The following is an 18,405-nucleotide window of genomic DNA, read 5'->3' on the forward strand; positions in this document are numbered from 1 at the left end:
TGACCAAATGCCTTTTAGTGACTTGATGTTTGCTTGTAGTATAAATTCTATGTGATTGCAGAAAGACACTATTTGTGCATGTACTTGCCTTGCTGAGTTGGAAGAATCAAGCCACTGAACAATGCTTGCGACTCTTGTAAAAAGAGAAGGGGAAAAAAACAAAGAAAATCTGGGGGGCATTTGCTGTATTAGTTAATATTGAAAAGCCTTTATTCTCCACCTGTGACTCACTGTTATTCAACAGTGTAAGAGATAGATTCTAATTTTTTATTTCATTTTCTCCAAGCCTAATTTAGGATGCATTGCTAAATTTACAAAATGAGTGTTTACATAGATCATTGTGGGACAGGAAACCATAAAATAGAGAAATGCTGACTTCATAAGATACCAAACAGCTGTACATTTGGGAATGCCTGAATTTTTTATTTTTTAAATAAATATTGCACCATATGCAAGCGCATGGTTTCTGGATTGGGCACTGGAAATACACATTAGAAAAGTAAAGATGTGTTCTTCTGTTTCTACTGGCATTTCAAAGACACGTTGGACGTGTCATCCTACCATTAGCTTTTGGGCAAGTGAGAGAATCAGGTGGACGGTGTTCCTGAAATGGCAGTAGAAGGCTTGCATAAGGCGAGCGCCATCGTCACTCTGCGAAGAGCGTGGCAGTCAGGCCACCTCCGTGAGTTGTCCAAAACGTAAAGAAAGAAAAATTCAAGAACCCCATCATGGAGCCCTTAGCCCCACAGCACAGCTTGATGCCATGTTGGTGTCACATGCTATGAGTCAGCCAAAGAGTACACCAACCTTCTCTCTCAACTAGCACACGCTAGATGGGGCCGGCAGGCAGCCCACACCCAGATAATTTCAGTAATGGATTTTGGCTCTCTATACATAGTAGAGAAAAATCCTTAGGAAGTGGCCAGTTTGTCTAACGGCTGAGAGATTTGAACCTGCTGTGCTGTCACATCTATATTCTTGATTTCTATATCAATGTCACCCCCTGGCTTTCTTCTACTCTTTCCTGGACACCAGTACGACCCAGCCGGCCTTCTGTGACCCTGCCAGTGCCTGTCCCCCACCACCACTGTCCCCTCGTGGCCTGCAGCTACCATGGCCTCCAAAAATATACTCTTCGAAGTGTTGGAAAACATTTTTGCCAACTTTCAGTAAACATTAAATTGAATATCATGACCCAGAAAACATACATATGATAGAACTTTGAGACAAAAGTGGCTCAAAATAATACTGTCTGATATTTTGTCTTCTACTGAAATATCAAATGCGGCTTGTGATTCACTAAATTCATTTCACCATTCAGCAATGTGTTATGACATATCATTTTTAAAACACGGCTTTTTTTCTGAAGACATAATTGCTTGGTCATAAGAAAGAAACTTGAGGTCTCACCCGGGATGCATTCCCTTCGCACGTGCTGCAGGAGTGAGCCAAGTGGGGTCCTCCTCCCGTCGCTTAAAACACCTAGGGGAGGAATTCGCAGAACCTAAGACCTGGGGATGCACACGCACATCAGGCGGTCATGAAGCTTTCCAGTACAGTATGGGTTTGAGGAAAGGCATCCCTTTGTACAGTGGCTGGTTGTGCTCTAGGTGCGCTGTCAATATTTAAGTCCTTTCAGAAACGTGGCGTAATCATAGTACTGGACCACCCCATGTCACCCTCCCTCTACCCCCATCTTGTGCTAAAAACCAAACTCACTGGCCCCATGTGTTAGGATTTTTCATACTGGGAGCAGGTGACCCAACCACCGCCCAGTGCTGGGAACGGTCTGTTGGTGCTGAATCCAACATTTCTAAGAATTCTTTAGTTGGCCTTGTCTCTCTCCCAAGTTTAATGCCAAGAGCGTTCCGAGGTTTGAAGCCAGGGCTATAGTGCACTGAAACGGACCTGCTGGATCAGTACACCTAGGGCATTGAGAGAATGGGCCATAATGACTTAATGAGTACAGAATATGGATTTTTTTTCTAAAGAGGAATAAATAATATAAATAATAAATGACCAAAAAAAAAGAAAGAAAGAAACTTAATCCATCTCCCCAACCCAACCCACAGATACACAGGTAATTCAGACTAATAGCGACCCTATGGGGCAGAGCAGTGCCGCTCTCTGTGCTTACTGAGGCTGCAAGTCTTTAGGGTGCAGACACGGCATGTTTTCCTTACCCACAGAGCTGCTGATGACCTTGAATCACTGATCCTGGAGCTAGCAGCTCAATTCCTAACCCACTACTCCGCCCAAACCAAACTCCCTGACATTGAGTTTACCACAACTCACAGCGACCCTATAGGACAGAGCAGTGCTGCCCCTCTGCGTTTCTGAAGCTGTAACTTCTGACAGGTGAAGAAAACCCTTCTCTCTTTCAGGGGGCGGTGGGTGGTTTCAAACTGCTTACCTGTGTCATAAGAGTCCCTAAACTAAGTGGGCCTAAACTAATGACCCACACACTCTCTGACCTGCGATTCTGATTTCTTCTCTGCTGTCTCCTCTCCTCTCATGGAGCTGGTTTCCCTCTTCTTTTCTTTCTCTCATTACTTCCTCCCAGCTCGTTGTCTGTAGATAGAATGTAGTGAATCTGTCGACTTCTCCGTTCAAAACAGTCTCAGTCTTCCAGCACAGAAAGAAGGTAATACACGTGAACATTTCTTGTCCTTGGTCAGAGGTCTCACACACACACATACACACACACACACACCAACCAAGACCCACAAAGAGCGAAGTGAACAGACAGACACCATCAGGGAAAATAAATGAAATCGACAGGAAACACAGTTGGACGTGAGGTTTGCAAGTAATCTTTGAGCAAGATCTAATCCATTTCCATCATTCTGCTTTATGCTTTTCCAATTCAAAAAATGGAATAAATAGAGAATCTCTTGGGCTCTTGTGTCATATCAGGCTATTTCAATTTGTAGCTTAAAAAGCAATCTGATGCTGGGGTCCATAAAAAAGAAGAATTCAATAAAATGCTGAAACTCACTAGTGAAAATTCCCATAAAGTTCATCAAATAGAAGGGTTATCTGATAAGCTGTTAAAGTAATTATAATTTTTCTAACGAGATGAACTCGGTGATTTTACTTCCATTCTCAATGGGCATGGAACACACATTTTAAAATTAAGCCTTTCAATATCGCACATCAGGTAGCAGAGGGTTAAAAAAATCTATTATTTGAAATCTTGACTGCAGGATCCTATCAAAATGTAATCGTTTTGGTGTGTGCCGAAGAGGGGGATTGAACAATTGTCTTCCTGGTCAAATCTGTGTGAATCTCACAAAATACCATTGAAGTAGTACAAAATAAACATGGAGGGGGTTTGAGGAAATTCACTTGAAAGAAGCAGGCATCCAAGTACAAACTATAGGTTCTATTTCCTATACTTGATAGTATAATAACAGTGTGCTTGTTTCTAAAATGTCCATTCCCCCCCCCCCAACACCCTGTGAGATCCGCTCTCAGAATGTTAAAAGGTGAATGTTCAAGTATTTTTAGAATGATTTGTACTCACTGGTAGGAGAAGCAGTAATTGTTATTCGTCTGAGGACTTGCATGTCTCCTATGGAGGAGAACTGCTGTGGTCAGGTGTCCTTGATTTGGACCCACGGTGACCCTGGGGCAGCAGAACTCTTTTGCCTGCCCTTGGACCCTTCATAGTCATTGGTGCACTCAAGTCTGTTTGTTTAAGGAGCCTTCCGACTTAGAAGGCTCGTTTTCGAATACTACATTGAGAGGTATTCTGATAAAGGAGAATCCATAGTGTGAAGTGTAACTTGCCCTTGGGTGAGCTTCTGGATGCTCTGAAGCATTTACCTTGGACTGTTTCTTCTCGTCCATCAAAAGCCAATGACTGGACTCTCTCTGCCTCCCTTCAAGTTTTATTATCTCAGCAACACTTCAAGTTTCTTGAGGATGGGGCATGTACCTTTGGATTTTTAGAGCCTCACACAGATCCTTGTGGAGAATAGATGCTCGATAACTGCTGACCAGATGGATTGGGAAGGATGCAACTCAAGCCACAGGGAAATTAGACCCTGAAGCAAACTGTGGTGACCAATACTGTCTAGTTAGCAACTGCATTTCTAATCCTGTCCCCGAAATATAGTGGCTGTGGTAGGGCCTCTTTTCTTCTCCTTACCAAGCATCTGAATATAAAACTCAGATGGGGGGTAAGAGTCTAGCATGTTAGGACGTAGGGGGAAACTTTAGCATAATAACAGGCCATCTTCCATACAGTTTAAGAAGATTCCTGATAGGATTTGTTTATTTTCCATTAATAAATCATTTTATTAGGGGCTCTTACAGCTCTTATAACAATCCATCCATCCATTGTATCAAGCACATTTGTACATAGGTTGCCATCATCATGTTCAAAACATTTTCTTTCTACTTGAGCCCTTGGTATCAGCTCCTGTTTTTCTCCTCGCTCCCTCACCTTTGTGAACCCTTGATAATTTATGAATTATCTTTATTTTCATTGTTTACACCGTCTGCTGTTTCCTTTCACCCACATTTCTGTTGTTCATCCCTCTGCGGGGTGGGTTATATGTTGATCATTGCAATCAGTGCCCCCCTTCTCCTCCTTCTATCCCCCATCTCTTCCCACCATCCCCCTACCCTTATGGTATCGCTACTCTCATTATTGGTCCTGAGGGTGTTATCTGTCCTGGATTCCATGTGTCAAGAGCTCTTATCTGTACCAGTGTACATACTCTGGTCTAGCCAGATTTGTAATGTAGAACTGCGGCATGATAGTCAGGGGGAGGAAACATTAAAAAACTAGGAGTGTTGTATGTATCATCAGTGCTATACTACACCCTGGCTGGCTTGTTATAGGGTTAGTTTTGTTGCTTGTGGGTTGGCAGGGGTGACTACAAGATCCCTTCTCGTTGTTTTCTCCCTGAAGAATCTCTACCTTGATAAATAATTATGAAAATATTACCAATATGAAGTCAAGAAATAATTTCCAATGCATCATAACACACTTTAGAATAAAATTCCTTACTTAAAAAATAATCTTACTAGAAGAGCTTTAAGTAATTGAACAATCTGAAGTTTTAATAATTTTCTTATTCCTGAATCCCAGTTAATAAAACACATGCCCAATTAAAAATCCAGATGTGAGCACAAGACAAAGCACTTTCCATTGTAACTTGAGGATGAAAATTATATTTGGATAGATTGCCAGCACATCATCTCATATGGATATGAAATTATCTTTAAATTTAATGTTATCTTCCATTTTCCCTGAACTATAGATTTATCTCTGAATTTTATAAACACGAGGAGCAAATTCTTATATTGAATTAGGTTATATTCTTTTGATGTCATCTTAACGTTTGTAGCCAAGAAAAATCAAGTTTAATAACACAGTTGCTGGCTAATTCTGATATGGTTATCAAGTCAGCAATTTTCTGTTTTTCTCTGAGGCAAGACAAATGTGATTTCATACGGTAAACTCAACAGTAATCTTTGCAGAGGGCTATTGGGCTTCTACAATGAATCTAGGGGGTGTCAGAAGAAATGAAAAGAGACAAGGAGATCCATCCAAGTTTCTTACATTTCCCAGATGAGCGTCAATGCTAACTTAACCTGCACCCACTACAGGTTCTGGGCCAACAATCAAGAGAGGCATCTCATCCACGTTCACATGGAATGAGCTTTTGTGAAGAAGGCATTGCTGAGGTGGATAGGAACATGTTGATTTTAAAGCTCCATGTGAGAATGTCCAACAGACCCCTGAGTACACGAGCCCAAGTTCAGGAGTGAGATCTAGATCGCACCCTGAGAGTTGGACAGCGTCTACATCCCATGGTAATTAAAGTTATCATAGGAGACCCTGGGTTTTGTGTTTTGTTTTTAACACCTTCGGTGAAGTGGTTGAAGGTTCAAGTTCCCCCACAGTGCCTTAGAAGAAAGGCCTTTCAATCTGCATTCAAAATTCCAAGCACTGAAAACTGCATAAAGTGGGATTCAGCATCTGTGGGATTACCATGAGTCTGATTGGCTGTGTTGGCAGTGGGGTAAGTGGTTTAAAGATATTTAATTGTGGACTCATCAAAGGAAGGTGTGTTGTGTGTTTAAACAGAACCTCCACCTGGACTTGAATGCTCTCCACCTTTTAATTTCTAGACAAAGACCTCGGGGTAGAAACAAAACCAGAGCCAATGCTAGTGCAAGCCCAGGGGAGGGTGGAGGAAAGGGCTAGGCAAAGGTAAGAGGAACGAAGGCACAGACCTGGACGTGTCCATCAGTTTATCCAGACAGGTAGACATCATTGACCCAAGCTGCTTCAGAGGACAAAACAAGGCAGAAGATAGTCGAGTGGATGGAGGAAGGAGCAGGAGGAAAAAGAAGTAGAGAGAATACTTTTCTAGGACTGACTGAGAAGGGGAGAGGATCTGAGTAGCTGAAAGGAGCCACCACTTGAGGATTTTTGTCTTCAAGATGGGAGACTCTTAGGTTATGTGAGAGAGAAATAGGAAGATAGATTGTGAAGATGTGTACACAATTCTTTTAAAAAGTGACTTAGCTCTGGAAGTGTTTATATGTGAATTTTCTATCAATATAACTATTGGGGTGGGGGAGGGAAGAAAAAGGAAGATAAGAGAGAAACCTGGTTGAAGGGAGTCCTGGAGAGTCCTTGCTATGTTGGGGTCCAGAGCTAACAGGTGAGATCCACAACCCGTACTCCTGAAACTTGTAACCATGAGCGATGGCAAGAGTTAGCGCACTCAGCGCCTGAGCCATTTAGTCCTCCCTGAGGAAGAAAAGCCTGTGACCCCAATCTCACCACGGAAAAGACCGTGGAGCCCAGTCCTACACTGACACACCTGGAGTCCCTGTCCGTCAGAATCTACTTAGTGCCAACTTGTGGACAAGAAAAGACCCGTAGGTAGAAGGTTGGCAACAGGAAATGGAAAATGAGTTAGCCTGGATACAACGGGTTTATCTCCAAAATAATAATGATTATAATAACAATAATAATATCATTCAGTGCATTGGTAAAGCTTACTGTCTCCACCCTTCTGAGCACGTTTACCTGGAGAAACTTACTGAAACCTCACAATACACTCCGACGTTTTGATTTAATTTAATATCACAGCTGCTGTACTTCCAGTTTTCTTATGTTATTCCTCAGCACCCTAATTCAAACAGGTGCATTGGAATTGTAGCGCTGGTGAAGAACATTGGAAGCATCATGTGAAGATAAATTAAGCAAGAATACTGTACGCCCTAGGGCATCCGTACAAGATAGGCATATGTCACACTGTCATTTGATGCCAGTAGTATGCATGTTAGATGTTTTTGTTTGTTTTTCAGACTGTGCAACCCCTGTGAACATTAAGTTCCTTTGAGCCTTATAAGGATGTACACATTATTTACTTAGGCACATTATTTGTGAAAAGTTATGGCAAGCTGATAAAATATACCAAATAGAAAGAAGAATGGGAAAAAAAGAGTCCCATGGACTGCCAAAAGAAGAAACAAATCTCTCTTGGAAGACGGACAACCAGAATGCTCCTTAGAAGCAAGGATAGTGGGATGTTGTCTCAACATACTTCGGACATATTGTCAGTCATGACCATTCCCTGGAGAAGGACTTTATACTTAGTAGAGGGGCAGAGACAAAGAGATTGGCCTTTTAATAGTAAGGATTATCACAGAGGTTATTGCAATGGACCCAGACGCACAGCAATTGTGAGAATGTGCGGGCAGGGCAGTGTTTAGTTGTGCTGTGCTTAGCTGCGTATAGCGTCACTGTGAGTCGGAACCTACTTCATGGCACCTGACAGCAGCAATCACTGTGCCATTTGGCTAATGATAAAACTAAGCACAGAGAGGTTAAGTAACGTGCCCCATTCAACCTGACTAGGAATGGGCGATCTGCGATTTAAATCAAAGCTATATCGCGCCCCCACCCCACCCCGGGCCAGGTCCTTTTATAGTCTATGTCCCTGCTTCACAACAATAGTAGCAGCTATCATTGATTTGGATTTGTATATGTTTTGTCTATGAGTTTTATATTTCATGGATGATTACATAATTAACCACCTATAATTATTATGAATCTCCATTTACAGATGGAGACACGGATACAGAAGGTACCTAGCTTGCTTTCGGTCACCTACCTGGCCAGTGTGGGAGAGCCTGGGTCAGGCCAGCTGCCAGATGGAGAGGGATAGCGGTAGGTCAGAGTTGAGGAAAGTAGAAGATGTCAGTTGCACCTGCCATCGAGAGCAGGAAAATCAATCAATTAGAGTCCCGGGAAGAATGGTAGGCAGCAGAGAGGACTCACAGTGTGGGGGGAATTGCCGTAGCTAGCTGCTCTCAAGCCAGGCCCAGCTATGAATAATAGAAATATTTTCCCGTCCTGCATCATGTTGATTCTTGGTATGCTTGAGTTCCTTGCTGTAGCTAGTGTGTCCATCCATTTCCTGGAAAATTTCCCCTGTTTTCATTCTCAATTGCTTCATATGCGTGAAAAAACGGGACAAGGAATAAGGGAAACAGCAGAAGAATTGATGCATTTGGATTGTGGTGTTGGTGAAGGAGAACACACAAATCTCTCTGGCAAGAAGCACAACTAAAATGCTCTCTAGAAGCAAGGATGGTGAGACTTCATCTCAGGAGACCAATCCCTGGAGTAGAACATCATGCTTCATCAAGTAGGTGGTCAGAAATGAAAAGGCGAGACCTTCAAGGAGATGGATTCACACCGTGGATGTAGCGATGGACTAAAACATAAGAGCGATTGTGAAGACGGTGGAGAACAGAGCAGTGTTTTCTTCTGTTGCTCTTCAGCACCTTCTGAGATACACCAGCAGCCAATTACGACAGATCGACAGTACCGGAATGGAGAGGAGATGATACCATTTGGGTTTTGAAGATGATAACTCACTATGGCATAGATTCTCTGTTGCTATGTAACAAATTGCTCCCAAATGTTGTGCCTTAAAACAACCGCCATTTATTGTCACAGTTTCTGGGGGTCAGGAATGTGTGCCTGGTCATCACGATTGTTGTGCCTCAGGGTTTCTCCTGAGGTCATTGTCAAGGGGACAACTGGTGTCACAGAATCTTCTTTTAAGCCACTTCATCCACATGGCTCTAGTAGAGGGCCCTCGGCCCTTACTTGCTGCTTGTAAATGTTTCTCACCCTTGTGGACTTTATCCAAACACCTATTGCCTTCAAGTTGACCTTGACTCATGGCAACTGGGTGTATGTCAGAAATATATTACCAGACCTTTCTTACAAGGTCCCTGTGGGAAAATGCAAACTTTCAACCTTTCATTTAGCAGCCAAATTCTATTTGAACCCCTAAGGGACTCCAGAACTCTCCACAGGGCTGCTTCTTTGTCTTCATGACTTGGAAGCTGGCTTCCCTGAGAGTAAATGATCCAAGAAACAGTAATGACCTTATTTTGTAAATTGTACACCATCGATAATGGGTTGTTGCTTTCCCCCCCCTTAGGCCTTAGAAGTAAATCACTGAGTTCCACCTTTTCTAAGGGGAGAATTTCGAAGGATTTATAAACACCTTTTAAGAGTCACTACGCGGACATACTGTGATGTCTAAAGGAAGCATCAGTCTGCCTTTTCCCACTACCAGTAGGTCCTGTGACTGAAGGGTACACGGTTCCCCTTGGTCCAGGGCAAAGAGACATGAGTCTACCGGAGGGGAGAGCAGGAAATGAGGCCCATGCAGCTCTCTGCAGCATATGAATTGAAATTCATTTCCAAAGTGCTATAGGAAAAAAAAACAATGTAATTGCTCCTCCTGTGGACTTCAATGGAAGCCTCACAGTGAAAGGAGCCAGGCACTCTTTGGTGATGGATCCCTGTGCTTGCTGTGTTTTCGTTTGGCTTGCTGAGCTGGGCGGCAACATCTGGGTTTCGATATGACCCTGCTTTATACCTAGACTTACAGCTGAGCTCTCTGAATGGGAAATAATAAGCCAGGGTCTCCACTGGCTGCGGTCTCTCTATGATTATGAGGACACATAGAGTCTTCACCCCCCGCCCCCATTTCATTCTCTCACTCCCCACATGCCTTCATCTCAGACCCAGAGGTTGCTTCCCAGTTCTCAGCAGTTGTCCCCTCTTCCCTCCCAGAAATGGATCTCTGATCCCCAGAGACCGGAGGGAACCCCACCACTCCTTTTGTTTCTCCTTCTCCAAAGCCCAAGCTCCCTTTTGCTGCCTGCTGGTTCCTAGCCTGACCTCGGTGGCCACAAAGTTCTAGATGACTCATCCGGAAAGAATCTGATCAGCTGTCAGAGAAAAGCACTTTGATGCCCAGCTAAGCCACTGCCCAGCCCCCCCCTGCCCCCAAAGTCCAACAGCAAAACCAACCCTTTGTCCTTTAAAATTTTTGAGTCTGTTTGAAGCCTCTGACTTCTCTCTCCATTACCCTGTTCTGGAGTGGAATTTAAATTCTGCGGTGCAAACATTAAGTGCTGAGTTGCTACCCAGAAAAGTTGGTCATTGTCCCCTACCCAGTTGCTCCGCAGGAGAAAGCACTAGAGAGTTATTCTTGTAGAGATGGCAGCCTAGCTAACCCCATAGGGCGATTCTACTCTGTCCCGTGGGGTGGCTGTGAGTGAGATTCCACACCACAGAGCCCAGTGATCACGGGTGCTTTAGTGGGAAAAATATGGTTCATGGAACAAATAAAGTCACAATCCTTCCCAGTTGCATTTCATTTCACAGGCCTGCTTTGTTTCAGCATCAAGGTGTTCAGAGGCCTGGGACCGGAATCTCACGAACACCTAAGCAATAGTAGAATTAAACCAAACTCACCGCCATTGAGTTAATGCTGACTCATAGTGAGCCCCCACCCCCACCTCCTGGGGGGGCTTCTCTTTATGGGTATAGAAAGCCCAGTCTTTTTCCCAAATAGCTGTTGGTGACTTTGAACTGCCAGCCATGCAGATCACAGGCCAACACTTAACCGTTACACCACCAGAGCTCGTGACAGCACTAAGTGGTGTGCAATAGATGAACGGGGGAAGAATTCTGTCATGTGGCTTTGAGGGACAAAGAGGAAGGACAAATGTCATTATTTGGAAACATTCTAGCCCATGCCTCCTGGAGAATGTTGGGTGTCTCAAATCTACTCTGAAGCATTTTTTCTCTTCTTGGGGAAATTGCTGCTCTAGTTAATATGCAGGAAGGGTCACTCTATAGGGGCCCTTTTACACCCAGGCAGCCTTTTTCCACCTCGCTTTCCTTCCAGAGCTATGAAACACAGAAATGTTTCGGGTGGCTATTTCTTTAAGTCTCCTTAGGATAGTACAGAATCAGGACCATCTTAAAAACAAATTCCAATATGTCGGAAAGCGTGTTCAGAAGCTCCCCTCATCTCTCAGTGTGACCTCCTCGGATGGCTTGGGGTTTCTAGAAGCTATGCCTCCAGAGTCTGAAATGCCGGCAGGGTCACCCAGGGAGAACAGGTTTCAGCAGAGCTTCCAGACTAAGGCAGACTAGGAAGAAAGAAGAGGTAGTCCAGTTCTGAAAAATTAGCCACTGAAAGCCTTATGAGCAGCAGTGAAGAAGGTGACCCATGATGGATAGAAGCCTGCATTCTCTTAGGAACCCCTGGCAGAGAACAGTGCTACAGTGATCCAACAGACGTACAAACTGTGAGCATGTCACCATGTTCTGGTTAGCAATACACACACAACACATGCACACACATACAGATACAAAGGGGCTTCAAAAAGTTTGTGTGTGTATGTGGGGGTGTCGGAGAATCCCATTACCTATAAACTCCATTTTCCCACCAACTTTTTGAAGCCCTATTATAGATGTATGAGTATGTGTTTACTTATTTAATTGAAATAAAGTCTTCTTTTATGGAGTCTTAATATTAAAAGCAGTTGCACAGTTTCCAAAATGTTGTCAAAGAAAACATTCATTTGTATTCATGCAATAAAAAAATACATCTTTTTTTCCCATTTGGAAAACATAACAGGAAGTTGAGCAAATCTTTTGTAGATATGCAAATGGTAAATCAGACAGAAATAGAGAGCTAGTGTGTTTGTTATCCAGAATATTAAGTGGGTATTTTTACCCAATTTAGACCAAAAGACCTTCCTCTGAAGAATTCGGCAAGTTATAATTAACTTTTACCAACAAACTGTCCCAGAGGTTCTCTCTCTCTTAGATATTTGGAAGAAATGCAGCAAAGGAAAAAGACATTCTATTGCATATTTTGTCCACTGATAGTTGGCTTGTTATTGTTGTTGTTGGTGGTGGTGGTGGTTTTACTTTACTCACTTTGATTGATTTAAATATTTGGTTTTAAGTAAAAGAGAATGATTTACATCACATCATTTCACTTGGTCCCTATTATGCAATTGGCAGGAGCCCTCGTGCTTACACGTTGGACTGCTAACTACAGGGCTGGCAGTTTGAAACCACCAGCTGCTCCACAGGAGCAAGATGAGGCTCTCTAGTCCTGTGAAGTTTACATTCTCGGAAACCCACAGGGAAGTGCTACCCTACCTTATGGAGACCCCATGAATCAGAAATAACTTCATGGCAGTGAGTTTGATTGGGTGCAATTGGGAAATCAGCACACCATTGGTAAAGTGGACCTGAAGGGAAAAAAGTATGTATATAGATTGTGGCACCAGATAACTTGGCATATAGTATCTCATGTATTCCCACGAGGTGAGTAGTTTTATCATTTTATGTGTGAAGCTTCAGAAAGTGAGACGCAGATATCGTAGTTATTGATGGGACTGGGACTCAGATTTCCGTAGTTCGTGTGTTGCGAGCACTTCCAGGAATCGGCATATCCTCCAAACATGACGGACAATGAATGAAGGTGTTTCATTTCTTTTTCAAAGTGAGCCCCTTGGTTAGGAGTCTGGGCGGTTCACAAGGGTGGCTAACTGAAAGCTTGGCAGTTTGAATCCCCCGACCAGCTCCCTGTAAGAAAACCCTGATGAACTACTTTCAGAAAGATTATCCCCAAGGAAATCTCATGGTGCCGCTCTCCTCTGTCACACACGCACTTGACCGCCGTGCACAGCAGTACTAGTCAGCAGACAGACTCTCTGTCAAAATGCAATCACCTTTAGCTTGCCCTCCTGTTAGATCAAAAGAGATGGACATTCATAAGAAAAAAGAAACTTAAATTCATCAGTGATCACCTTAAACTTGATCTCAGTGGATGTACCTTATTCCCAAGAGGTCAAAACTCAGAAAACTGGGATACCAAGGGGCTCTAGGCTCATGCGGAGGAAACAAAGAAACCTCAGAGTCCGATGATTTCATTGTGTTGTTTCATTTTCCAATTACGGTGCACTCATCGGAATCATTTCCACTTCGTTATCCATTTGAAAATTTCACTTTCACTGTCAGTCTCTAATTAGGTTCCTGGGAATTAAAAAATAAGGGCGCATGTCTCAGGCTGAGGTTCACCATCACACATAGCTCCATCTCTGGAGGAGAGCTGGTCTTAGAGACAAGAAGAAATCACAAATCCTTCCTTTGTCCAAAAGCACAATACAGGGTCATGTTAAGAATAGGAGAAAATTGTTCTCCTCGGCCTCTTTCCACAAAGCATTAATATTTATTAGCCTGCACATTACTGCAGGGTGACTGTTTTATGATTTTAAAAAATTAACAACAAAATTGGAACCTTAACCATAAGAGGCCTTCTCTTTCCGTGGAAAGGGTTCAGGATGAGGCCAACAAACCACCGCGTTGGTACTTGGGGGCTCACTCATTCACTCATCTAGACAAGGAAGTAATTGAAGGCTGCTTTATGTGATTACTGGGAACAATAATCCAAAAGTTACGGGCTCTGTTTATCAAGAAGTGCCAACTGAAATGAAGCTATAGAGAATGTTCTGTTATCAAAGCTACTTTAATAAATTGCATCTATATTAATAGACCTGGATGGTATTTAAAAAACTTGGAAATACACATTTTAAGTTTATAAATCAACTCCTAAACAATTCAGATAAGAGTTGTGTTTTGTTTGGTTTTCTGTTTTCAACAAAAGCATATCTGTCTTGAGTTTTCTATATTTGCTCATTCATTAATCATGAAGGGCGTTCTATTTGCTGGGCACGTGGAAATGTAGAACGTTTGAAATCAGTCTCAGGAGCTGAAACACGACTTGCATGAGGTTTTTATTGCTAAAGATTGCTCTTCCTTAAAGAACGATGCCATTCCCTTAACAAACCACTCGATCTTATTAGAACCACTCATGGGGAACATGAACAAGAGCACCCCGACTCAAGAATTAACATAAACCCCACATGAAGGCACAGAAACAAAGACCCAGCGATGTTCATTTCTGCCCTGTGATGGTTTTTCAGATTCAGAACCAAGAAGGCTACACTAGAGCCATGTAACAGTGAGTCTGTCAGTGTTCCTCTTTTATTATCTCGAATATACTTCCCAAGTCAGGGTAGGATCTCAAGGGCAGATTTCCAACACATCATGTAATGTTCCCATTGGGAGGAAGCCATATGGCAAAATGGAAGCAGCAGCAACTCTAGAATCAGGCAAACCTGGATGTACGTCTGGGTTCTACCTGTAATAAGCACATGGGACACTAATTTTGACTCTTGGGTTCCCAGTTTCTTCACACACATAACAAAAATAACAGCCGCTAGCTTGCAAGGTCGTCGCAAGGAATTTGGATAATGTGTGTACAGCAACGAGCCCACAGTAGGCATTGTTGTTCTTCTTGTATGAAAAATCTATTATCAAAATTCTATAGCAAAAAATCTGAAAGTCTCTGTGGTAATAATTTCTTTTGTAAGAATGAATACCAAATGGGCCCCAAGGACTTGGAGACTGAAGAAGTCCCAAATGTCCAACTGCTCCAACATGCCCGTCTGCTCCATTTCTCCCCCACTCCTCCCTTGAGTAAATTCCCTCACACTTCCAGCATCTTAGGAGAGCTGCCATGTCCCACAGAAACACCAAAAACTGGAGGAAATGTCTCAAATTATGATGGGTGCTGGCAGTCTAAAATCTGAAGGTCAGGCAGGGGTGAACCAAATGCTGGGTCCCACCACGACTGGCACCTGAACAAAGAAGACGAGTGTTGATTTCAAATTGCAGACCTTCTGATTCCTGAGCAGACTTGACAGGATAGAGACACCTGCCCCTTTCTTTCCCCGGATGCATGATTGTCCTGCTGTGCCTGTTAAACATGAAAGGACCCCATTGGGCACAGTGATGAAGGGCTGAGCTGCTCATCCAAAAGTTAGTCCTGCAATGGCCTCAGCGGCAGCTCCCAGGAAAAAAGCCCAGGGGTGGGCTCCTGTAGATTTCAGCTTAGAGTCACCTGTGAGGCAATTCCACCCCATCTCCTGGGGTTGCTCTGGACCACAACTAAGGACAGCAACAAGGTCAAGCAGAGACAGGAAAGAAAGAAACAACGTACCTGAACATAAAATTTATTTGGGGCTTATTTGCAAATTAAAAGATAGACTCTAAAATAAAATATTCACTGACCTGGCAGCTTTGGAATACAGCAATAATGCAGCTTCTACTTTCTGTAGCCTAACACCAAATGAATCCATACTTTACTTACTACCATCAATTTGATTCCAACGATAGGAACCCAGTAGGACACGATGGAAATTCCCCTTTGGGTTTCCAAGACTTTATAGGGACTAGACAGCTTCATCTTTTTCCTGTTGAGTGGCTGGTGGCTTTGAACTACTAACCTTGTGGTTAGCGCCGCAGTGTGTAGCCCAGTTAGCCAACAGGTCTCTCGTATTAACCTACAGGGACCTAAAGAAGTAAATCGATAGCCCTGATGGCATGATATTTCCTCAAAGGGAACTTTTACCATAATTCTTATTCTTTCCCAAAGAATATTAGGAAGATGATACAGTCTGCAACCTACTGTACCAAGCTATTGATTGTCTTCCTCTCTTTCCATATGACAGCCGGGGACCCTTTTTTTAAATGTCGCCTTCTTTTCTCTGATTCATGCTTCTTCTTCTTGAAATCCGACAGGTTGTCCGTCCCTACCAGACCATGTCCAATCCCATGAGCAAGCTCACTGTTCTCAACAGCATGCATTCCCATTTCATCCTGGCTGACAACGGGACCACTGGAAAATACGGAGCAGAGGTGAAACTCCGGAGACAACTGGAAAAGCATATTTCACTCCAGAAGATAAATACAAGTAAGTAGGCTGCTGTCCCCACTCTTGGGTCTCATGGGCAGTGTACTGAAAGGGAATCATTTTAAGTGCGCCAGGTAGCAATGTTGTGAAGCTTTGAGCAAGCTCCAAGACGGGTTAGGGCATGCACAAGGTCAGCGCTGAGAACTAGCAAACGTCATCCAGAAGTGGCAGATTGGAGGCATCAGAACTAACTCCCTCAGTTTTCATGCGTGGGAAGTTCTGCCCTTTCTGGGTTTGTGAATGTAGATATGCTTTTTCTCAAAACTTTTCTTACTTCTGTGAAGCAATAATACTCTGAGCTGGAGAAGCACCCTGGCGACATGATGTCTACTTATTCAACTTGCTTTGGCATCTTAAACCGCTGGCTTAGTTACGGTACTTCAAAGCCACCACATATTCTTTAAGCCAAAACATCATGACAGATAAAGCTTTCATCTGTCTACTTTGTGAACGCGGTTATGGCCTATTTGGATGTCTTTAGTTATATGCCTAGTTATTTATGCATGGCACAGGTCCCAGTCCCAAGTAGTGCCACCACAGAAATATCACAAGTGGATGGATTTAGAGAATAGAAAATTATTTTCTCACAGCTCTGGAGGATAAAGGACCCCATCAGCATGTCAGGCATGCGGGTCCTTCCTCTCTTCTAGTTCCTGATCTCTGCTTCTGATTTGGGGTGGTTCTTGGCTTGTCAGTGAGGCTTCCCCTAACCTGTCTCTCCCTGGTGTTTCTGTCAGATCCCTGGTCCTTGAGTAGCTCAGAAGTGATTAGTTTTAGAACCGCCCTACACAATATGACCTCAATGGATTGACAGGTTGATTTTGGAACATTAGAATGTACTATTGAAAGTGATTACATTGTATTGCATTTGCTCACATGTCATCCTATTGCATTCCATTGCGGAAAGGAATCTTCTCTCCCAAGGCCAGTTATTTTAATCACATGTAAGAACTGTATGACAACAGCTAGCGCTTGGTCAAACAACGGGGAGGGGCAGTCTAGTAAAGGTGACAAATAAAATTAGCCATCATTACCACAAAAGGCATATCCAGTGTTTGCACTACAATGATCTCTTCAGCACTAGGTGTTCTGTGCTATGATTATTATGTGGACATGCCTGTCTTAACTGTCAACAGCTTAGCAAAATGAGAGCAACAATGTCTCCCTGAATCATGAAGTGCCTTGCATGTAAATGTCACAGTGGTATCAAAACAAGGTGCCACTAACTAAAGCCATATCATAAAGTAAGATGAAGGCTCACTCCTATCAGGGAAATGTCGATCTAATTGGTTGAACTTCTAAAACTTGGAATTCCAAAATACAAAAGACCAGGCGAGTTTTCCAAAAGCTAGCATAATTTGATTTGACGTGTCCAAGAAGTTTTTATTTTTGCTTGTCTCTCAAAACTCAGAATCTATCCCCAGTGCTTGTTACAGCCCCTCTCCTCCAGAACGGCAGTGTTTAACCTCATGTCAAATCGAGGCTTCTCTTTGCCATATTCTCACTTCTTGTTTCATCTTTTAGAAAGTTCCGCTGCCTTAAGCAGTCAACTTTCATGCATTTATCTTTTTCACAAGGAATTCTAGAATAAAAAAATGAAGTGGGGGCCTACGGTCAAAATCGAATTCAGAAACTTTTATCTACCTAAGAATCCCCAAGTGTCTTTTGAAAGAGAAAACACAAATTATGCTCAAGCAAACATTTTCTAAAAGAAAAGAGAAAATTATAAAATTGAGATAAATGTATCTAGAAAGCAACAGAGGTAGATTTTTTTAAGTACTAATAGCAATGGGTGGTATATTTGGCTGTAAATACTAAACCCTAATTTAATCATAATATTCAATAGGACAGGCAGATGTTATATAATCAGTGTCATCTATGAAAGGGCTTCAAGAAGTTTGGGGGGAAATTCCATAATCTATTCATTCCATCCTCTATAAAATTTGAAACCCCCTTTGTATGTAGGTTTTTATTTTCTTCTTTATACCCCGAGGTTCAGGAAAAAAAGCAACAATGAGCTGAAATCCAAAGTGGATGGGAGCAGGGTGGACACGAAGCAAGCTCCAGATCAAGTTTAATGTTGGTATTTGGAGGATATACATGCAGGCAGATAAGGGATGCTATCGTATACATCCTTGGTGGCAGCTGAGCTGGATAGTCGACTAGTATGGAAAGTAGAGCTCGGTGTGTGGTTGTGTGAGTTAGGTACCCAGAGAAG

The 18,405-nt window shown here is 42.8% G+C and overlaps 1 protein-coding gene across 4 annotated transcripts in view; it reads left to right on the forward strand.

Annotated features, from left to right (window-relative positions):
- The window catches only part of TRPM3 (transient receptor potential cation channel subfamily M member 3), a 1,016,950-nt gene that overhangs the window by 705,616 nt on the left and 292,929 nt on the right, over positions 1-18,405 (forward strand). For all 4 annotated transcript variants that reach the window (XM_075559069.1, XM_075559071.1, XM_075559072.1 and 1 more), the window contains exon 6: positions 16,016-16,187. In XM_075559069.1, the coding sequence (XP_075415184.1) occupies positions 16,016-16,187 (172 nt within the window). The remainder of the gene's footprint in view (positions 1-16,015; positions 16,188-18,405) is intronic.

Source organism: Tenrec ecaudatus, chromosome 10, assembly GCF_050624435.1.
Source record: "Tenrec ecaudatus isolate mTenEca1 chromosome 10, mTenEca1.hap1, whole genome shotgun sequence".
Lineage (NCBI taxonomy): Eukaryota > Metazoa > Chordata > Mammalia > Afrosoricida > Tenrecidae > Tenrec > Tenrec ecaudatus.